Below are 23379 nucleotides of genomic sequence, written 5' to 3'. Positions count from 1 at the left end.
CAACACACCGGTGTGTTGTGCTAGTGACGAATTGGCATCTTCTGTTTACGTGACAACCCTTACTAATTGGCTGTCTCAGGTGGTGGCAGGTTTAACGACACATTTATATATTTACGCGGTCTAACCCAAAAAAATCCTGTATTATGAATATTGGTCACGAAAGCCTACGTGTTAAACTGATAAAAGCATACGCAACTTTTAATAAAATTACACAAATGAACACAAAACACTTTTAACATGTAATTATTCAATAACACAAAAAATTAAATATTTACTGTTGAATAAACATGAATAAAATCACTACGTTTACTGTATAGTTTAAGATAACACTCGTCACTGATGTTAAGCCATGTCCAGGAATCAAAATTAGGTCACTGCGTTCATAGGGCAGTGCACGAACTATTGCGCCACTGCAGTTTAGAAGTATTAAAATATAACAATTGAAAATGAAACCCTAGTAAGTTGTGTTGTGCCTTTTAATTTGTACGTTCATAAACAAAGAGAACATCTATACTGCTGGTGTGAAGCTTGTATCCAAAAGAGCCATGGTGCGTTTGAATGCTTGCATGGATTCACAAAAACGGATCTTCCAACTATTCGCACCGCGTGGATCGGTGCGGATGTCCCGTACTCGACGCTTTATTCCCTAGCGGTGGTTGTGGCCGTGTGCAGGTGACGTGCTCGTGTTCTTGGACAGCCACTGCGAAGTGAACGTGGCCTGGCTCGAGCCACTTCTGGCACGTGTTGCCGAGAACCCCACCACCGTTGTGTGCCCCATCATCGACATCGTGAACCCCGACACCTTCCTGTACTCCGCCTCGCCGCTCGTGCGCGGCGGCTTCAATTGGGGGCTGCACTTCCGCTGGGACCCAGTGCCCTCCAGCCTCCTGTCTGGCCCCGATGGGGAGATGGCACCCATCAAGTGAGACCCCGGGGGGTGCACCACACTGGGCACGCAGCCATTCACTGCCCCCCCCACTTCCCTGCAGTTTGATGGATTCCAAAACCTCGCTCATAATTTAATTCAAGAAGCAATGATTTTTATTTGAGGTTTACATTCCCATTAGTATTGTTTCGTTTGCACGGTTTTTTATTAATACATTTTTAACAACTTTAATCTCTTCCAGTGCCCAGGACCTGGTGAGAAATCCTCAAATAATTACATTCTTTAGCTCGAGGCTCAGTGGCTCCTCCTTTTATGTGACCCTCACTTGACAGCCCGGCGCTAAAGATGTCTGGGGCCTGGCTCTCGGATGATTGCATGGTTCTGCGCCAAGGCCCAACAATCTGCAACAGTCGAAGCAATGCTTCTACTCACACTCCATGCTTCTCCTGCCTCCCACTCCATGCTTCTCCTGCCTCCCACTCCAAGCATCTCCCTCCTCTCACTCCGAATATCCCACTCATCTCTCACTCTCCTTATTTCCTGTTCCAAGTGGCTTGAAGCTCACTCACGATACATTATAGTGGCTGTATCATTACTGAGCACCGGTCACATAAAGTGAGAGGTGGGAGATGTGTCAAGTGAGAGACTGAAGATTTGTGACGCAAGGGAAGTAAAGACCGGCACTGTGGGATGTGTGGCGTAAGATATGGCATGGGGATGTAGAGAGAAGCAGAAAACATGAGGTATGCAGTGAGAGATACTTTAACAGAGATATAAAATAAGAGACAGTTAGACAGCAACACAAGTAGATTATCAGACATAGGCCGTATGAAAGAGTTGCTTTATATGACAGGAAATACTGATCCCTGATAAATTGTTGGATTGATTTTTCCATTTCCCTGAGGAACTTTAGAGCAAGGTTTCACCATATCACCACAAATGAATATCATTCTCATCTCCCTCGGTGTATTTCTATTTTAGTTTGGTTTAAGCTGCCAAGTGTACAGATTCTAATATTGGCACAAATGAACATAACGCATCTGCCCACAGATCTCCCACAATGGCCGGGGGGCTGTTTGCCATGGACCGCAAGTACTTCAACAAGCTGGGCCAGTACGACGGTGGGATGGACATCTGGGGTGGGGAGAACCTGGAGATATCTTTTAGGGTGCGGCCAAGTCGCAACCTACCACCGAATACACAACCACACTGATTCCACTATCACTTGACGACAACTCGTAAGTTAAAGCTTCTGTTAAAATGAGTGCAATGCTGTTTCCATTTGTGTTGGTAGCACACAGCTAATAGAAGGAAGCTCAAAAACCCTAAGGCAAAGGTGAGGTTTTGCTCAGAACAATGGGTTAATTATTTAAATCGAAATTGAACCTATACTTCGATTTAAAGCTTTCGTGACTGCAGGGATTCATCTTCTTGGTTCTTTCGGTAAAGTCACGTAGAAGGGAAGTAATAAAATAATAAAAATAAAACATAATAAAAAGAAATAATTCTCACTATTATGTTTTATTTTTATTATTTTATTACTTCCCTTCTACGTGACTTTACCGAAAGAACCAAGAAGATGAACCTATACTCATTATTGATCCCCAAAAGGGTTGATGTGTTGAACATTGCCTTTGATTTTAATGCACAAGCTTCCAATTGCGAACCATGCTCACGGCCACAGCACCACACAGTCTATTGTCCGAATAAGATTTCACTTCATAACCTCAAGAGTTGCCTTTGTGTCACAGGGCAAGTACGTAGTAAGGAAGCAGTAGGAAAGTGCTGAGTTAGCGCCGTTTCACACGGCACTCTCCCCCACACAGATCTGGATGTGCGGGGGGAGCCTGGAGATCATCCCATGCTCACGGATTGGACACATCTTCCGCAAGCGACGTCCTTACGGCTCGCCTGCCGGTGCAGACACCATGTCGCGCAACTCTCTGCGCTTGGCGCACGTGTGGCTCGACGAGTACAAGGCAAGCGCCACCTCCCAGTGGCGGCACCAGCGCCGTCACACAGCACATGCCGGAGCTCTGCTAGCACTTACTCTGCTCGTTTTAATTAACCATGAGCAATACACTACACTTACTCCACATCGAGCATAATTAGCATTACGATGATTAAGAGTTATTTACCCAGGACAGCCACACTGAGGCCAAAGACTTTGAGGAGGGTCCTGCATTGTTTGGTCAACACCAATCGCATTGTATTTTTATTTTAACTCGGTCGGAAACCCATACAGAACAGGGCGAGAACGTACAAAATCCATCACATAAAGGTGCCCTAGTCAGGGAATCGAACAAGTGTTGCCACTGATTAAAATACACTAATTGGCCTGTGGCTGCATCCGTGGCATAAATTGTTCTCCCTGTTGCACGGGAGTATTTGCTTTCATTTCCTTAAATCAACAGAAAACACTCATTGTTGAAGCATTCCTCTATAGCAGCATTTATTTCGTTTAAGTCGATGTTATTTTAAGAGATTGGCAGGTTTGCATTTTTTTGGGGCTTCCTGTTTTAATCAGAGATCACTTGGCTTTCTTCTTCAGGCCCCACCCTTTCCTCAGGACCCTCCCCTTCCTGCATATGCACCACCCCCTTCACATTTATGCCCTTTCCTCTTTAGGCTAGGCCCTTTCCTGTTTATTCCAGTCCCTTCCTCTGTCACTTCCTGTTTAGGCCCTCTCACTTCCTATGTAGTATCTTGTTGAGGCCGCACTCTTGTCTGTTAGGGGACACCTCTCCCACAGTCCCTACTTCTCCCAGCAGTACGTGTTTGACAGTTGAAGAAACTGAACTGTGGCTCATTTGAAGGCCAATGTAGACAATTTTTTATCGAGGCTTCACCCCCCCCCCCCCCGTTTCCTATGCGTACGTCCATTGTCAGTAGATCCCCCCATACGCAAGCGTACGCCGTTTGGGATAACCCCCCCTCCATGCATACGTACTAAGCGGATGGCCCCTGAGGTCCTTGCCCAACTCCTCTGTAGGCCCCATCCCTTCCTGTTTTTTGACCCCACCTCTTCCTATTTAGACCACACACATTCCTCTTTACCACCTGTTTCTTGCAGCTTTCCCTGGTTTTAGGTTCTACAACTTCCTGCTTAAACCCCTCCACCATCCTCTAGGTCCAACATTTTCCTGCTTACACCCCACCCCCTTTCTCTGTTAAGGCCCTGCTTATGGGGTTGGGCTGATTTTGGTTGTGGTTGGGGGTTGTGGAAGGGGTGGTTAGAGGTGGAAATCACTCTGAGAGCAATATAAGGTTAGATTATTCAAGATTTAGGTTAACAGCGGTGGGGAGATTATAATATGTAGCTGATAACAGCGGACTGGCTTTGTGAGGATGGGCGAATGACTGAGTATGAAGTCAAGAGTTAATGGGTTGCTCATGTGAAAACTGAACTCTGCCGGTCTGATGTGCACCAATATGGAGGATGCAGTGTATGCAATGTATCCAGTGCGAGACTTGATTGTGAGGTAATTCTTGCAGGGTATGTGTAGTACAACCTTGTTCATTAGGATAGGATAATCTACAATGGTATGTACAGTAGTGATTTGCCGTTATTTACAAAAAACCCTGGCCAAACCCGAGAAAACATTGTGAGGTACTGCCAACTTTCTAAGGTGCTCATGCAATGCACACTGACCATGACGAGCTTCCTGCTCTACCAGAGCATATGGAACCCATCCTGAGCTCCTCAACCTGTCCCTCCCAACCATACCCCATCTAATCCTGCCCAATGTAATGACACCCCACTCGTCCCGACCTCGGCAAACCCGATGCCATTCCAATCCAAGCCCTCCCCATCCAATAGGACTCTTACCCCATAACCCCAATCACCTCCCCAGACGACATCACATCCATCACACCCCGCTCCAAACCTCCCCAACCCCCTCACCCCACCCTGCCTCATTCCTTTTGGTCTCACCTCACCCAAATGGGGTAAGGCGTGTTAGCACAAAGCCAATAAGCGGTGTGACTTGGAAGGCATTCCTCTCAAACCCGAAGCAGGCGATACTTGGGACTTGTGAATACTTCCTTTCATGTGTCATCTGTGTGTACACCAGCACATCTGCTGGGCTACAGGAACAAAGCCCCCTGAAATGCCCCGTGTGTGTATACACGTGTCCCATGTGTGTCTGCTTGCGCCTCACAGGAGCAGTACTTGGCTCTGCGGCCGGAGCTGCGAGAGCGCGAGTACGGTGACGTGAGCGAGAGGAAGGCTCTGCGAGAGCGGCTTGGCTGCAGGTCCTTCCGTTGGTACCTGCAAAACGTGTACCCCGAAATCGAGGTGGGCCGGCCTCAGCTACCCCAGGCCGTCCTCAGCAAGATGCACAAGCGGCCCAAGCCTGTGCAACGTGGACGGGTACAGCTCGCCCTTGCCCCTCACCTGATGGACTCATTGGTGCAGTGATAAGTGTCACATGGCGAGGGGAAGCAAAACGGGCAGCTGCAATAAGTGTGTGGGACAAAACAGCAAGAACACATTTTGCCTGCAGAACCTGGGTCCAACTTTTAATTACATTTTATAGTCTTTGTTGGCACAAGCTGAAAATGATCTGCGACTGTTATATTGATGGTTATAATGAACTAATTTCAGCTCATACTTCCAAAGTTTGGAGGCTTTTTCAATTCACAAGCAATATTGGGAGCAGTGGGAGCAGTGTGACATTGCATGGGTTCTGCAGTGAGTCTTGCGCCTTTAACATTCATATTTGGTGACGAACATGAATTTCAGAAGCCTTTTTATTATGAGGATGATGCATCGGTTCAAATACATTTCCACTGTGGGAAGCAGTAAAGCTGTGCAAATATCAGCTTTGCTTTTTAATAAAACTACACACGTGTGAAGAATTCAAAGAAATAAAGTAAAGTGTCTTTCAAAATCAGTTGTGCACTTCTGTATCCTGAGCCAGTGATGGAAATTACATATGTTCTTGAACATGAGAATGTGGAATTTCCATAGTTGGTTTATCTGTATTACAAGTTCGCACAAAGTGGTACTCAATTATTTTAGTCGAGAGAGATTGGCTGAATTGACTTCCAACCAAAAATTGAACTCGCAACTTTCTGATGGAGGCCAGATACCAAAGAAATGATTGACAATGATTCTACTTTTGGGAATCCTCAGCAAGTCTCAAGTTTTTCATCAGGGTCTTGCATTCACAAGTTTGGCCAAATCTTTGCGGAGTATTCCAATCAGTTGAAATATGAAAATTTACCAGAAAAAGGTGATTTAAGTAAATCATGTTATGCTTTCCCAGATCTATAATGACTGTGGCAGTGAAAATTGGGAGCATTACACTTGCCTTCCCTGTATCCTCGCATTGCCTCCGCACTGTCACCAGTGGTGAGAGGCTGACTGAAAATATATTGGAATCCGATGGCTAATTGCTTTAGGTTTTAGATGTACCAATGTAATGCTGTATATTCAAAGTTACATAATTGAGTCCTTAATTTAGCATTTGATCATGTATTTCAATGTGGAGGTGACAGCTCTGCAGTGAGACAGACATGATGGAACAAACCAGACATTACAACAAAACAGAGACCACTATCACAAGTAGTACAATCACAACAAGAGACAATACACAAGACCGGCATCACAGATCAGAAAGTGCAAACAAGACTAATCCAGGGAAGCAATCCATTTTTATGGAATTGCGACCGAGAATTACAACAATTTATTGGTTCACAGGTGGTATATATTGTTACATACCTACCGCGTACAGTGCAATATCACGAATGCCTGTGGTGTCGCTATGTAGCCTGTGTTCTTGTTGTGCCCCGTGTGTCTTTTGCTCTCTCTTGTGAAGCTGCGCCACCTGCAGACGGGGAAGTGCCTCGTGGCGCACAACGACCCGAGCGAGAAGGGCGGCCTCGTTGTTGTCCGCCCGTGCGACAGTGGCGACATCGAGCAGGTGTGAGCACCCTCCTCACTCAGCAGCCTCGATGCTGGTAGCCTCCTCACTCAGCAGCTTCTGTAGCCCAGCATACTCCTCACCTAGCAGCCTCTGGGGGTGGTAGGCTGCTCATCCAGCAGCCTCGAGCCCAATGCAGAGCACAAATCGGCCTACAATCTCCTTTTTTTGCCCTTTGTGGTGGCCACCAGCTAAAGAGGCTGTTACCTACGACCCAAACCATTTGGAATATGACCGATTGTTAGTTAGGGCTTGATTTTATGAGATCAGGGTTGAGCCTGGATAGTGTTTGGATGGGTTACTCCATGCTACACATTTTAGATATAGTTAAACAGGGCTATGTAGTAGAGAGCAGAGGCCACTGCAGAAAAATCCATCGATGTACTTGTAAGTCCCTGTACTGTCACCAACTCACATGGACGAGTGTGTTAAAGTATGGTCAAAATAAGCCCAACGACCTGCATGTTGTTTTGGTGCCCTCATCCAGCAGTGGATTGACAAACTGTATATGTACACGTGTAGATTAAGGAAGCTGACTGGGAAAGCATTGAACGCAGTTGCTTCTGGACCAATCTGCTGAGAGTTGATGCCAGCAATGAAGCAGTGCTGCTTGGTGTTTTTCATTGTGTTGGATGCATGATGAGTATGCGCTGCGTGTGGGTGTTTCCCAAAGTATTTGTATGCGCGCATGTGTTGGGTTCGGACTTTTATCAGGGTGTGTTTTAGTTGCAGGTTTATACTGGTAGGAACGAAGTGGACCAGACCACCAATAGATATCGTCCGTCCGTCCGCGTATCAACATCGCCCCCTACTGCAAACACTTGGCATGACCCTGTCCGACAAGATGGCCGCCCGCTCCCCCTGCGATCTGTGAAATAAACAAGATGGCCGTCGCTTCCGGCGCCTCACGGCGAAACTTTAAACACTAGAATACAGTAATGTTTTCTTTAACTCCTCTATACCCAGTCGATATCCCTGTACCGGTACTAAGTATTATTCCTACCAGCCCACCCCGCAGGGTCCTGTTACTGGTAGGAACGAAGTGGACCAGCCCACAATAGATCATATCGTCCGTCCGTCCGTCCGACCGTCCGTCCGACCGTGTAGCAACATCGCCCCCTACTGCAAACACTTGGCATGACCCTACAAAAACCTTTACACTCAGTGACGCTTTCCTGGCTAAACAAGTGTAACATTCCCTTATAATTCCCTCAGATAGCTTTTAATTAAAGCATTTAAATTAATGAGGCTTTCCTGGCTAAACAAGTGTAACATTCCCTTATAATTCCCTGAGATAGCTTTTAATTAAAACTTTTAAATTCAAATTTTACTCACAGCGCCCTAAAGCCTACAGCTAGGCCTAAAGCCTCGAACTACGCCTATCACTCTCCCTTCGTATCGTACCCCCGCATGTGTGCAAGGGAGTTAATGTTTAACAATGTTACATTCCCTGATGCTTTTAAATAGAAACATTTAAATTTAAAGCTTTTACATAAATAATGAAAACATTTAATTTTAAAATTAACTCACGGCGGCCTAAAGCCTACAGCTAGGCCTAAAGCCTAGAACTAGGCCTCAACCTCTCCCTTCGTATCGTACCCCCGCGTGTGTGAAAGGGAGTTAATATTTAACAATGTTACATTCCCTGATGTTTTTAAATAGAAACATTTACATTTTAAGCTTTTACATAAATAATTAAAACATTAAAATTACAAATTAATTCACAGCGGCCTAATGCCTAGAATTAGGCCTCACACTCTCCCTTCGTATCGTCCGATTCGGTGTAGCAACATCGCCCCCTACTGCAAACACTTGGCAGGACCCTACAAAAACCTTTAGACTCAGTGGGGCTTTCCTGGCTAAACAAGTGTAATAATACATTATGTTTATATTCTTTGGTTATTCGTTCCTACCAGCCCACCCCGCAGGGTCCTGTTAATAGACTGCAGAGAAGCGATGCTCACAACAATCAGCAGAGTGCCGGGCGGCTAAAATATGGCAAGTTGGCACAGTAGGGGGTACAGCTAGTGCATCTACCAGTCATCTCAGTCAGCCAACCCATGGCACCTGGGTCTGTCCCGAGATCTGTCAGCGAACCTTTGACACTTCACCTGGCCTCAGTGCCGTGGTGACATCACCGTCACGTAGTGGTGAATGGCGGCGGGTATTGGTGTCAAGTGTGTACGTGGTTCGTGGTGTGTGCTCGTAGCAGGGTGTGTATTTAGTGTAATGTGTTTGCTGGATGCAAGTGGCTGGATTCGTCCTGTTGGGGTTAGTTCCCAGCTGGGTGCTTCTGTTCGCAGGTGTGGGTGTATAACGAGGGCCAGGAGCTACAGCTGGCCAGTCTCCTGTGCCTGGATATGCCGGAGATGGAGCCACGTGCCTCCCCTCGTCTCATGAAGTGTCACGGCTCTGGTGGCTCCCAGCAGTGGACCATGGGGGTATGGTGCCATCAAATACAAACACGTACTGTATATACAATAAAGTTCCCCCCATAGGCTGTTGGGGCAAGTGCTCTTAGTGAGCAACTATGAAGGCTAATATGGCACACGAGGGGGTGGTGTGGCTCAAACACATCCGACTGCTTTCGTGTCTCCCGTGGTGATAGTTACACACTGCAGGAGGTACTCATTCAAGGTTGAGGGGAGGCCCAGGACGAGTGAATGTATTTGTCACCAATGTTGGCCATGAGCAGGAATGGAACTCAGGTACCCAGGTTTGCAGCAGTGTGCGAACCACTACACTACTGTGCCCCACATATACACACAAAACAAATATTCCTAAACAACCTTGTGAATATATGGGTCATGTCTTAAGAGCAAGCACTTATGTGGCTGACCACCCTTATATTCCTATTGCTGACATGTACCGCCACTGATACAAAGATAAAGATCACCCGTATAGCCTTAACAGACTGTTGGGGAAAGTGCTGTTAGCGAGCCCCTATGAAAGCCAGAACGGCACGCGAGGGGGTGGGTGGCCAACACCACTCCCGGCCGCCTTTCTCTCCGTCGTAGCGATATTTACGCATCGTACCTGGTACTCATTTGGGTTTGAGTCGACCTAGGGAGGCCCGGACCGGTTCAGATAATCGCCACTGGTGTCGGCAGTGAGCGGGAATCTAATTCGGGCCACCGGATTCTTAGCGCAGCGTGCACCACACACTTCACTGCACTCTTTTCCACATTGCTGTTTCGTGCATTGGTTTCTGGCAATCGTGCCCCTTGCAAGTAAGCAAGAATTATAATGCCAGACTTCATCACACGCCATCAAGTTGGATATGACGAATTACATGAACGAATGCCAGTGCACTCACTGCGGCGCTGTCGGAAGAAAAAGTCGTTTGGAATGAGAGATTTAAAGGCATGGCCCAGGTCCATGCAAAATGGTCTCGTGTCATTTTTTTAGTGATGGGCTGTAAATGTTATTGATGGGCTGAAATTTCCCAAAACCTGTACTTTTGTCTGGTTAGTTTTTGTTTAAATGCATCTCAATGTGAAAAAAAAAGTTTGAAAGAGAGAACTATGTGGATTGCCAACACTAAGTAGTTTCACAACCCTTAGCTTTGTCCTTGAGCAAAAAATATACATATTTCGTACTCAAGTTATTGAAAAAGAGGCATCTGTAGGGAAGTGTTATTGAAAACAATATATATGTTATGGCTCAATGTCCTTGAATGAGCTTGTACCATCGGGATTGCCCAAATGCTTTCAGAGTTACTGCATATTGAACTGTCCAGCATCAAATTACACATTCCTGCGGAGGGAGCTGGTAGGAACGTTGGGTTGCTCGGTTAATGGCCAGGGTCAACGGCGGCGTGGTGTATTCCGCAAATATGCCCGACTGTGAGGGCGGGCACAAGCCGGCGTGAGTAGGTTAAACGTTGAGTTTTATAATGGCACCACGGGGTGACCAGCCCCTCCCCCACTCTACCCCCACCCAGCCCCACCCCACCCTCCCCACCCACCCACCCCCCACCCAGCCCCTCCCCACCCAGCCCCTCCCTCCCTGCACGACGGACACAATAATCCCCTGTGGGCTGGTGTAACCAGGAGGTTCCTACCAGTATGATTTCATTGATTCAAAACTTAAATGTCACAACATCTAAAAGTGCAAAACAAAACCACGAGAAAACAAACATTAAGGGCAAATAGGGAAAAGTTCGGTAAAATAAGCCATAATGAACTAAATTCACCTTCAATAATGATCATTTCATAAGGAGAGCTTTTTCTGTCTTAACATTTTTTAAATCGTTTAGCCTTTTTTGTAGATGTTTACTTGGACGTAAAAAAAGTTCTAACAGTCTTAAGCTAAACAGAGGATCTGGATATAGAAATCTGAGGTTAAAAGGTGTTGGTAAACACCATGGGACAAAGGAGTGGAGTGGCTGCATTTTGTAAATGTGTACAAACAGAATAGCATGTCATGCCTGCTTGTAATAAAGAATTCAAGTCATTGTATCTCTACCAAAATGAGCAATGGGGTACTACCAAGCCAAGTGTAAATTACACATCCATAACTGGGCCAGTATATCCATAGGATGACGACTGTTGACTGTGTAATAAATGTGAGTGGAAAGTTGGAGGAAATCAACTCAAACTGATCGAAATTTCGACTTGCAACCTCATGAGAATATGTTTTCCCCTTTTTTCTGGCAACAAACAGGTGTTAAGATATTCGACCACCAAACTGAAACCTTTTACAAGGAATCATGTCTACATTAAGCACAATACTTGTGGTCAGAATGCAAACAAAAAACACTCATAATATATGCATTGTCTTTGAAACTGATTGGTCCACATCAGAGACAGCTTTCTTTTGAGCCTAGTGTCAAATCGGTGTTAAGACCAGAGGACGCCAAAAGGCGTACAGCACAAAGACAAGCACTATCAGAGTAATGAGAGCTCGGGGTGAGCAGCTGCATCATGGACCAATGCATTGACCACAAGTATTGTGATTAATGCAGACATGATTCCTTGTGTAGCGGCATTGTTGAGCGCTGTGCAATCGCCGCTACTCGTAGCCTGTAGTAACGGCCCCGTGTCAACAGGGGACGGAAGAGAGGCTGAGCCAGATAGTTGGGCCGTTGGGCCGAGGTAACCCCCAGGGAGCATCGTGACCGGAGGTGCAAACCCCAGACCCCCAAGAGGGGGCTTGGGGGATGACATCACACTCCAGGTCCCTCTGGAAGGTTCCAGAAGGGAGGAGTGGCTAGGGGCGGAGTGAGTCGGGAATGGGTATAAAAGCCGGGACCGGCAGTTGTCGTCGACTTGAAGACAGAAGATCACCCTGAAGACCTAGGAGTCGGAGCCGGACCCGAGGACCTTGGCTGGGTCAGGTCAGAGTAGCCACTTTAGGACCCGCTAGCCATAGGACCCTTATCTAAGATACCCTCCCGATGTGTAGGTCACGCTAGACCGGGAGGACCTACCTCCTTGTGTATCGGGTGGAAGGGGCCGTTACCCCTTCGTGTCAGGGCTGTACCGATTATCGTGTAATAAACATGTTGCCTCCAGTGAGAAGTACCCACTACACTTGTGAAAGGTTTCAGTTTGGTGATTTAACATATTAACACCTGTTTTGTTGCCAGAAAAAAGGGGAGAACCTATTCTCATATTTTGGTACTGGCAAAGGAGGTCCAATGTTGCAACCTCATGATTGAGTCAAATGTTCATAACCTCAGCGGATCTGATCGGAGTACCTTCTGCGCTGTCTTTCTCCAGAAGTTCAATCGGCTTTACCAGGTGTCACTGGGCCAATGCCTGCAGGTGAAGAGCATGACGGACGTCAAGGGGCGTGTGGTCATGGAGATCTGCAATGGCTCAGAGCAGCAGCAGTGGCAGGTAGTGGAGGAGTGAGCATGGCCTGGAGATCGACCGTCTCGCACTTGGAACCCAGTGCCGATGGACAGAGGTACGAGGTTCTTGCCGCCACAAGCGAACAAGCAGAAGCCAAGGTGTTGTTGGGAGGAACAAATTCACTGTGAAACGTAAACTGCAACGAGCTGATGTCTTGGCGGTGCCAGGATGCTGTAAATAAGGCACACACGTCCTCGTTCAGCTGCATCGAACTTCGGACTTCAGCAGGGCCAAGTGCAAGCAAAGGAGAATGAGCACAAATGGCTTCCAGATTGGTGCCAGGCACCCTTGCAGCACGGTGGACCTCAATCTGAAGACGAGGGCTGCTTGTGGGCTCCATGTGGGCTCCATGACGCAATACTTTTAATACCTGTGATGCTGTACACATTTCCTCATAACAATGCAAGGAAAGACATACATAACACTGAGGTAGGGTTGTTTAGTAAACGTTTACAACTTGAATATTTCATCACCAGCTGTTTAAGCTGCCAAATGGAATGGCTGTAGTTAATTTCCCTAAATGTGTTAAGTGATTTTAAACAGTCGCCTTTTTACAAAATTACTTAATGCCAAAAAGGTGCTTAATTTAAAACACCGTAAGTATTTAATTTTTTTATTTCCTCGCATTTTGAAATGTAAATTTCATAAAAATGCCTTTACCAGTGTTTTTAATTAAAGTGTTGCAATGTACCTTGTGTGCGAATCTCGTGTCGCGGCAGTAGTTCTTGTAGGTGAATCAGCGTAACTGTGCTCTGCAAAATGCTTAATAAACGATTTGTAAATGGTGTCGATTTCCTCATCTTTTTCCAGATGTAATCTCATGTGCAGTGGGTAGGACCTTCCATCCACTGTCAGGTAATGCCACACACATTTTAAAGTTAAACCTATGTTATCTGGCAAAGACTAAACAAATATGTAAATAAAATGGCTCTGTATAACAAGATTGCCCCAAATATATATGGACAAGTAATTTTAATCCCAAAATTGAGCTGATTCGGCAGGAATGTGTCATTTTGATTTCACGTTGGTAGAAGAGCAAAGGGTAATCTAATGGAAAGCCGAGCCATACGAGTCAACCACGTGTGTGCTGCTATTTATAGTTTACAATATAAGTTGTTGCAAAACGCATATTAAGCTTTGAAAAGGCTCCGCTAATTTGTATGTATCTGCATACAAATATGGCTGGAATGCGATGGGGGTCTCTCTTTTATTATTACGATGCTTGTTTATCCAGGAAAGCCTCATCAGGTGTCAGGACTTTTTCAGGAGGGTGCTTTCAATTTCACAGTAGAGGGTATTGTTATTTGTAGTCGAAATTAATTTACAGGTACTGTTTTAGCATGGGGGTGTGTGGCCAACACCAGTTATTGATTTGTTTTAGCTATGGGAGAAAACCAGAGAACCTGGAAGAAATATATGCAGAACAGGGGGAGAATATACAAATTCCGAACACAAAGGATGCCCGAGTCAGGAGTCTAACCCAGGGACTTCCTGCGATTAAAGGCACAAGTGTTACCAATGCACCATCCTGCCTGGATTAGAAAAACAAGCTATAAACAATTGTCCACTCCACTCTCCTTTCTCTCAATGTCTTCTGTCTACTATGTAAGGCCATCGTGATAGAATTTCAGACTTTTAAAAGGACACTTTCAAACACTTTAGAAGAGCCTTTTGGATTCTGGAGCAACCTTTCAATGGGCTTTAAGATCCTCAAAAATGGTGCATTGGTGTAACAACAAGGACTGAGGCAATGCAAGTAATTTTCTATTATGCCATTACAATCTATAAATCAAAGGGCTTTGCTAAAAGATTAGTAATGCAAGGTTATTTAATAATCACTGCTTTATTTCTTTCACACAGTCAAGAACCTCTTCAGTAGAGTTTTAGACATGATTCCATACATACATGGCAACAACCAGCGATACCCACTGGACGAGTGATATATCACCATTCTGTACAGGAAAACCCCAGGGTTAAACATTTTAATACAGACAACTATGTACACATTGAATTCCATTGTCCAGTACAAAATAAAACATGCCATATACATTCAATTTCTGTGAAAAAGGCATGTAATTACTGTATACAGTCCACTGCTAGCACTTAAACAGTTATACACACAATTTTTCAATTCTGCTTAACAGCAAACAGCAAAATATGTTACGCAAAACAATTTCCAAATTATCCATCGAAAGCAAATAAAAAGACAAACACATAACTACAGCAAGACGGAAAAAACAATCCAGTATAACCTAAAGGAATATGCACACGCACACCCTTGCACAATAGTGGTGTTAGCATTCCAATGAGCCTAAAACTAAGGTCAGAAAAATGTCATGGCAAGCTTCTCAGACACAACTACCTACAACATACACATGGAAAAATAGTTTATTAAAACCTGTTACAGAGCCACCTCTAGTAAATTCACAGTAACAGCCACAAACCGACCCACCCCAGCGCACCTGTTCCCACTAGTACTCTTAGCTGAGCCAGGTAAGCACGTTTGGTCGATTCGATCCCACGCCCATTTCCTGCTTTACACACATGATATTTACAGTACTTTGTACATGATAAACTCTATAATGATTTTTCTCTTTTTGTACGTTTTGTCAGAAACAGCACCCCACTGTCACTTGTATTAACTCTCAACGCGAATCCCTGCCTGTGAATATAAATAAGCTTGCTATAACGTCTTTCATTACAAAACTGAAGCCAAGTGGAAACTGATGAGCAAGCAGCTAGGTCGATTTAGTGCAAGTAGTCCCTTAGTACATTCTTCAGTCTGTGAGATTTCTTTGCTCTTAAAATCCCTTTTGACTTGCCCAATTTTTTTTTTTTACACCTTAAAGGTGGAGAACATTTGGTAAGCAGGCTGCTCTTATTATTTTCAATATAAAATCTCTGCTTAGGGACTTTCCGCTGCACATCGAAAAGCTAATAAATTTCAACTAGACTTCCTCAATATTTGGGAGAATTCTATAAAGGTCTGCAGATGGTTCTGCATCTTGGGGCAAAAAAAAACAACGACAGAAAAAAACGTGTCCGGCTTAAAAGGGTCCGTCATTAGCGAGACGCTGACCATCCCGGCAACCTGGGTCTGCTGCCGCCACATCAATTCATCCACTTACGGCAGTTGATGGCCCCGCAGTGACATGGGATTTTGTTCTGGTCATCCTCGAAGTCAAACAGGTAGTCGTAGGTCAGCTGTGGGCAACAAGAGACATGAAGGCCACTGTTTAGCATTGTCGGCCGACTTAGAAAGCCCAGTCTTTGGACATGGGCACTACCGCCCAACTGAGTACTGGGCAGCACTTTTCTATTGTTAGCCCTGAGCTTGTGGTGAGAATTCCAATTATTATAGCAACAGCAGTTTTACCAAGGGACAACTACCCTTGATCTCCCACAAAGTCATACTTATTAATTAAGAATGAGCAGGTGATGAAACCAGGGTTGGAATCTGTAACCTAAGTGTTAAATAACAATCAGATATTTATATATTTTTTTCAATCCTGTGAGTCTCAATACTTTTTTGAGGTGGGCTATCCATTGGATATTTAGCCAGTGCCTTTAAAAAGCAGTTACTTACATCTGGGAGGAAACGCAAAGAATAAACACAATAGAGGAAAAACACTCAACATGTTCACAAACCGGTTTTTGATCCCACTTGGTGAATTTCCACCTTCTGATCACTTTACAGTTCATGGGAAGTTAGGGCGTCTCAGATTTACAAAGCTCAGACACCGTTTTGTCTAAACAAACAACCTACAGATACGCGTCACCACATTCAGCACTATTCAGATATATACTGTGGGATATGTAAAAATCAAACAGCAAGGTACAGCAGAATTCCTATGTGCAATGATGTGGAAGGAGAAAATTTGCTTATTAGGAGAGACCCATTTCAGTAAATATTGGATGCATTTTTATTGAAAAAACCTTTTATCCTGCATGCAAAACATGCATGAATGAATTTGCATAACACTCCAATGTAGGACCATTTTGAAAATAAGTTGAGGGATTCCAGGATAATGAGGACATTTATTCATAAAATGTGGTTCTCTCACCTCTTCTCCTTTCTGAATGCGCCGGCAGGAAGAGATGATGATCTTGTTCTCCCGGTCAAATGTCACCAATTCGGCCACACAGTTGGGAGCACATGAATGGTTTATGTATCTGTGGAACACAAGATGACAGCAACAATTATTATTATATAATTGGATTTTAAATGGACACTGCTTACTAGGATTATAATTATCCACAACCTAACCACCAAATCTGGCTAGATAGGACTGTGGTCCAAGCACTCGACGTCCAACTGGAAGGTTGTGAGTTAAAATTCAGATTGAGTTGACTCGGCCCGATGAGATTTCCTGCGGTTAATTTAGAGTGATGGTTCTTTGGAGGCTGGTCTCCGTCATATAGCTGCCAATGGAGACGGGCAGCGGCCATTGCTTCTTTGAGCAAGAAGACACTTTTCAATTTCACTTCAAGCAGCAACACAAATACTTGTGAAACTACTCAGAGTGTTTTTTTAACTGCGCAAGTTACTCACACGAGTAATTTTTAGTTTTTATTTCCTGATTTTCCACAGCAGCACATACGTTGTGTGCCCCAGTTTGACACACCGCTGAGTCATGGATGGCTCTTTCCCATTACATCAGACTGCTCAGCAGCATTTGTTTTAATTGGCCACATCCTGCTGACGAGACACAACGAGGTTTTTTTTTATCCAGCCAAATCTTTGCACGATTTAATTATATGCTACTGGAAAATAACTATTCAAAATTCACATTTTATGGCCTAATTCAATGTTGTTTAACTTTTAGATATTATGTTTCCACACGTGAAGAGATCACACAAGTGCTGATAATGAGAAGCTTTCAATACGATTAGCACAACACGTGCAAAACACACACACAGTGCCAATTTGGCAAAATGGAGTTGGTCTGGTTTCTGGTGAAAAAGCACCACTTTTAGTGACCATTTCATCTTCTTACCCATCACTGAATGGTGTTCCTTTATAGTTGATAGAGAACATTTCAGTGTCTTCCAATTATCTAAAATAAGTTTTAAAAAAATGTCGGTCTTCAGAGCTAACGGAGGCAGGATATGACTCGTTATAGCCAATAGTGACAAGGTTAGGTGGGACCCTCAAATCACAACATCAGTTATCAATGGTACCAGCTCAGTGCCCTGATTGGTATTAGCCTTTTGAGCATAGCTTCTATGTTTTCATGTAAATTCACATTGCCTAGATATCGAGTATGCCCCTTACCTGGCAGGCCCTCCTGTTATCGTAGCGTCGATCACATGTTCACTGTCCAACCGGAACATGTAAACACCACGGTTCTAGTAGTGCACAACACCACCCAGAGACAGGGGGTTATTCAAACGACACATTCACAATGACAACAACGAAGCTTCACAGAAAGCCATTATTTTCCTGTGCAATTATGAGCAGGCAGCATTAAAAACAATATTTCTGCTGTAAGTATGTGTCGCAAAACAAATCAGAGGTACCAAGTAATTTACAAGTTGACCCTTTTCACGTGTAGGCCATTATTGTGCTTTGAATATTCCAGAATTGCACGAGTGTCCAATAATGTAACTGATCACTGGGTGTTGCTATCCCCATTGTAGTCTAAATCCATTGTATATACAAAATAATGGATCTCATTGTAATGACCCATGAGGGATTACAAGCCAAGCAACTATAATTTAATTCTCTAAAAGTTATGAATGTGAGACGGATGCTCTGTCACTGCCACTCAATGGATCAAAAATGTGTATGTCACCCCGAAAAAAGTACTAAAAATTGTACGCAGATAATTACAGGAATGAAACCTGTAGAGTATGTAATGCTTCCAGTCAGCTCTCAACTGGTGACATGGGATGAAAGATGCTGGGCAAGAGAACAGACGGCCAAGAGGGCAGGTACCGTGGACTCGTATAGCTTCTCGTGCCGGTTGGCGACCTCGTTGCGAATTATCTCCCCGATGTACTCGATCACCATCGTGTGCTTCTCGATGTCCCTCGATGCGTAGAGTCCCAGGCCCTGTGCACACAGGTCACGTGCATCCATCACAAGCCCCCCTCTCCCAACCCCACTAAAACACTGCACACTGGTCTCCTGACTATCTGGAGTTAAAAGGCACAATAAAAGTCTGAAGTATCAATGTGAATAAAATCTGGTGTTGTATGAAAAACACAATATGCAGCACAGATCCACGGCCAAATTCCCATAACTTGCAGATCACCAGTGGTCTGCAGAGTACAGGTTGGGAACCATTAACCTGTTTTGGAATATAACCTTACTGCCTTAATCATTAGCCTTCTATGTTGTATGACTATGTAAAGGAATAGTCACATCTTTTTAAAAAAATGGTTGTACACTGCCACCAATGCAGTTCTTTTTTTATTTAATTCATATTTAAATAATATTATAGGTGGCATGATACCCATTGCATTTATGGGCAGCAAATCATGTCAGGGAACAGTCAACTAAGAAACCACACTACCACTACTTCAGTAATCACTTCAATAGAACTTTCAACCAATATTCGTGGGTGTTTGATGGCGTTAAAAGGCAACATGTGCTGTCCTCTGAAATGGAATAACATAAACTTAAGTAATTTCCAAGTTTACCCAGATATGAACCAGAATCCCAGCAGTGCCAACTCTGTGCTTAGACAACTACGTTAAGCCGTGTGTGCCTGCTGGCCTTTGTTGCCGTCACGGCTGCGAGTCGAAGCGTGCGCACACCTGGATACGGGACCGAGCCAGGTACACGTTGATCTTCCACTCGGTCTTCATGCGGCGGTACTGTGACGATTTGGAGTAGACAAACTGCTTGCTGTAGGGGGCGGAGAGCTCGCCCGACATCGTACTCTGGAACGACTTGGAGTTGCTGCTGCTATTCAGGGTGTGAGGCCTAGCACGGGAGCAACAAGACATGATCAACCACAAGGACTCTGTCAGACCTTTCTAATACTACAACTATGGCCAGCCTTCATGTAGCCCCACTCTGTTATGCGAGAAATCACGACGGATGCTATCAACCCGGCGACCAAACATCGATCATCAATCTCTCTGTCTCCAGAGCAACAACAGAAGACTCGCGCCAACACTCTTGAATGCCGCCAACCGGGTAACTACTGTAAGGGGCAGGGGGTTGGAGAGGGGGGGCGGTAGTGGGGGCAGAGTGGAGAGGAGGGGTAGAAGGAGGGTCCCCAAGGTAGAGAGGAGGGTAGACAGGTGGGGATGTTGCTCCGCACCTCTTGAAGTGGGAGCGCAGACGAGGCTCGGTGCGCGCGCAGCCCGAGGGATTCACGGCCAGGGGCAGCTCCATGAGCGGGTGGCGCCCATAGCGGAACATGTAGTTCTGGCAGCACTCGACGCCGGGCAGCTGCACGCGCACGTGGGTTCGGCACACAGCACCCTCGCGTGAGCGCCCGTCAACACCACGCACCCAAAGGCCAGATTCCGGCACTGCGTATGTATACAAGGACTGCTCCCGAGTTTGCCTAACACTTGCATGTCTTATATATTTCACTTGTCAAGAAGTTGATAACAATGTGCTGAACAAGAAAGGTTTGTCTTCAGTTTGTCCCTGCCTCTGTCATTATGTAGCATAGTAAATCCATCAGAATATTTTTCAGGGCCGAATTGTATTTTATATGCAGGAAAATGTGAAATAATAGCAAGATGAAATGGAAAAGTGTGAATATTGTGAAGTCTGCTTTTCTCTCTCTCACTGCCTTTCCTGCTGTTTTTCTCTATGGTATATCAATCATGCTCAATGCTTCTCTTGTGCTGCGTGTCACTCCCTCTATCGCGTTGCACGCACGTCTCTCTCAATATATTTCGCTGATATTCTAAAGCTCCATTCCACTGTTGTGTTGTTGGTTAAACCCCAATTATAATGTTTTACTTCTACAGTGTTTTTTAGTATTTATGCAAATGCTTAACATCCCCGACCATCACTGGCAGTGTTTTGAATGCTTGTTTCCAATGGCAGTGGCTTAGAGCGATTGCAGCCATGATCTTCAGCGTTTATCACACATTTGCATCTGGTTTCTTTGTTTCATTTGCACGTCAAGAGCAGAGCATAGAAGGTGTCCTAATGCACTCCTTGTAATTCAAAATACAAAACAAAACAAGTATGCCATAGGAAGCAAACTCTTCAACCAAACCAACTGCAGTTCAATCACTAAAAGGAAGACCGTTTTTCAGCACACCAATTTCCTCACCCTACATTAGCAGACCAACATAAAACAAATTCTAAATTATAAGTCATTATATACATAATTCCCACAAACACCAAAGCAGCGAGCTATTACACCTAAAAAAAGCCCTTTGATCAAATACCACAGATCTAAGAGAGCGGTGACGAGGACGTAGGTTTATTCCGTTAACGAAGATGCCTCACCGACTCGGTGATGCGGAGTACAGCCTGCACGGTGAGGCCAAACATCTCCTCCCCTCGCAGGTAGTCGGGGAACAGACGCAGCATCTCGGCGCCCTTACGCAGCCGCACCACAGGCTCCAGGATCTTGTCCCACACCCCTGGAAAAGGACACACAGACGAACCAGGCAGGGGCTCAATGCTATTGTGCATATGCAGGTTAACTCAAGATAGTGCTTTCAGTTATGATATAGAATGGTGGACATGTGCAGGACTTGTGTAACACTGTGTGGCAAATGAAAACGTGCAAATATTGTCAATGAGTGGCTTTTGCAGACATGTCGTCACATTACATTGTGGAGTTACATGCAGCTAAAAAACCACCAAGAGCTTTCATGGGTGCTTGGTGTGCAACTGGGGGTCCACTCCACGGCGGTGGAGGCGACGGGGTCGCACACGGCCATTGCTTGGTCATACCCTGCGGCGTGGAGGCGGCGTGCACCAGATCCTCGTGGCCCTGCTCCACGATGCGCACCGTGAACCGGGGTCGTCCCTCCGCTTCGCTCACGGAGCAGAGGTAGCGGCAGCGCTTGTTGGTGTACCGCGTGCTCCAGTAGAGGCGCGTGGCCTGGTAACCGATGGGGTAGAGCGCCGTGCGGCTGTGGAAGTACGGCGAGGAGGCCTGGCCCGGCAGAATCTGACCCAGCGCGTGGAAGAGGAGGCTGCCCACGCGGAACGTGCCGCCGCCCATCGGGCCGCGCCGCACCAGGCTGGCGAGCTGCCGCACCTCGTCGCGCTGCACGTAGACGCGGCGCAACACAGCGAAGCAGCCCAGCTCCTGCCCGGTGGAGCTGCGCGGCCGATGCGCAGGGCACAGCACCGTCTTGTCCTTGAAGAACATGCAGCGCATGCGCAGAGCACACGCAAAGTGGTAGACGTTGGGGCAGCGCGGCCGGTTGCAGCTGGTGGTGGCTCCCATGCGCAGGCAGGCACCGCACTTTGTTCCGAGGCCTCGGCGGCGCGCGCCCTCCACGTTGATAAGGGCGCCGGCCTGTGTCTCGTACACCTCGCTGGACCACAGGGCACAGTTCAGGTGAACCCAGATGTCAAGGTCAAGGTTGAGCAGGCGGGCGGGGCCGTCAGTGGCACCGTCGCCCTGCAAGTGGCAGAAGGAGCAGCTGCGCATGTCTGGGGGTGCTGGCTCGGGCCGCAACGACGTACCCAGCTTGCGCATTAGTTCCTCAATCTCGTCCTCGCTTGGTGGGCGCAAGACCCCGCTGTGAGAGAGCACCGTCACCTGCAACCGCCACTTCTTCCAGCGGACGCCCTTCCACTTCTTGCAGGCGGGCGGCTGCACGACGATGGGGCGGGGGGGTGCACGTGGCGGGGAGCTCATGGGCGGCCGTGCGGGCGAGCAGGCCAGCCTGGGCTCCTCCGGCATGTCAGCTGCGTGCACTGCGCGTGGCGCACGGGACTTGTGGATCTTGCTATGGACGTTCGACCTGGGTGCCGACACCGTCGACGCTGCCGCCAAACCCTCCGCTTCCTTCATCTCCAGCTTCACGCCACCATCCAACGGCGCCGGCGGCTGCGAATCCGCCGCCGCAACTTGAACTGGAACATGGAGGCCGGGCTTGCGGTCGGGTTCCGGGTATTTGGGCAGCGTCCGCACGTCCAGGCACATCTCCCCGCGCTGGTACGGCTGGGGGGGTTGCCCAGGTGGTGCCTGTGCTCCGTCCGGGGGCTGCTGTGACGCTGGTGCTGTGCCGGGCTGGGTCACAGGCTGCTGTGTGGGCCCCGGCTGGTGGCGGGCATTGGAACCTCTCCCTGGCGTGTGGGGCCCAAACGTTTGTGGTGCTGCTCTGAGCCTGTCCTTCTCATCGGTCACCGGGTCGCCTATTCTCACGCGAGGGCTCTCCTAAGAGAAAAACACAAACGTTCGTTACAATCCCTTCCATTGTTGTAGTCCAGGACCAACTACTTCCTCTCTTCTTCTGTTTCTCTATATTTTTAACCGAACCCAGTGCTTACTGCTTGTAAGAAAGAACAATTTGTACCTACTGTACACAAAGGCTGGCCAGCTGACCACATGAATTCCTCGTGCCACTGCCTCTTTTCTCTGTCATTGCCATGTGTGCAGCAGAAGACCCGAGTTCCATCTCTAAAAAGTGCATTTTTTGTTTTATTTGATCTTCCCCACTAACCCATTTCCTGCCTCTCCACCAAAAAAACTATCTTCAACACATCTTGGAATGCACTGATCAATGCTCTACTAACACACACTGCATTGTATTGAGTTCAAGG

General features: G+C 46.4%; 2 protein-coding genes across 11 annotated transcripts in view; one reads left to right on the top strand and one right to left on the bottom strand.

Moving 5' to 3' along the window:
- The window catches only part of GALNT11 (polypeptide N-acetylgalactosaminyltransferase 11), a 43849-nt gene extending 30393 nt beyond the window's left edge, over positions 1 to 13456 (top strand). Inside the window, exons 5-11 of the mRNA XM_078855054.1 lie at positions 673 to 922; positions 1937 to 2054; positions 2713 to 2865; positions 5049 to 5258; positions 6709 to 6813; positions 9117 to 9254; positions 12537 to 13456. Coding sequence (XP_078711180.1) covers positions 673 to 922; positions 1937 to 2054; positions 2713 to 2865; positions 5049 to 5258; positions 6709 to 6813; positions 9117 to 9254; positions 12537 to 12671 — 1109 coding nt within the window. The 3' untranslated portion in view covers positions 12672 to 13456. The remainder of the gene's footprint in view (positions 1 to 672; positions 923 to 1936; positions 2055 to 2712; positions 2866 to 5048; positions 5259 to 6708; positions 6814 to 9116; positions 9255 to 12536) is intronic.
- Positions 13457 to 14483: 1027 nt separating this feature from the next.
- KMT2C (lysine methyltransferase 2C) overlaps positions 14484 to 23379 on the bottom strand; it is a 174231-nt gene continuing 165335 nt past the window's right edge. For 9 of the 10 annotated variants that reach the window (XM_078855009.1, XM_078855017.1, XM_078855026.1 and 6 more), the window contains 8 exons: positions 21553 to 22993; positions 21100 to 21236; positions 19946 to 20076; positions 19434 to 19602; positions 18610 to 18726; positions 17947 to 18020; positions 16736 to 16844; positions 14484 to 15875 (listed from right to left, as the gene is read on the bottom strand). In XM_078855009.1, coding sequence (XP_078711135.1) covers positions 15783 to 15875; positions 16736 to 16844; positions 17947 to 18020; positions 18610 to 18726; positions 19434 to 19602; positions 19946 to 20076; positions 21100 to 21236; positions 21553 to 22993 — 2271 coding nt within the window. In that variant the 3' untranslated portion in view covers positions 14484 to 15782. The remainder of the gene's footprint in view (positions 15876 to 16735; positions 16845 to 17946; positions 18021 to 18609; positions 18727 to 19433; positions 19603 to 19945; positions 20077 to 21099; positions 21237 to 21552; positions 22994 to 23379) is intronic. The other variant, XM_078855033.1, reaches the window with a different exon arrangement.

This window comes from Lampetra fluviatilis, chromosome 1 (assembly GCF_964198595.1).
Source record: "Lampetra fluviatilis chromosome 1, kcLamFluv1.1, whole genome shotgun sequence".
Classification (NCBI taxonomy): Eukaryota; Metazoa; Chordata; class Hyperoartia; order Petromyzontiformes; family Petromyzontidae; genus Lampetra; species Lampetra fluviatilis.
Note: the sequence above shows the minus strand (reverse complement) of the source record. Positions and strands in the feature narration are given on the sequence as shown.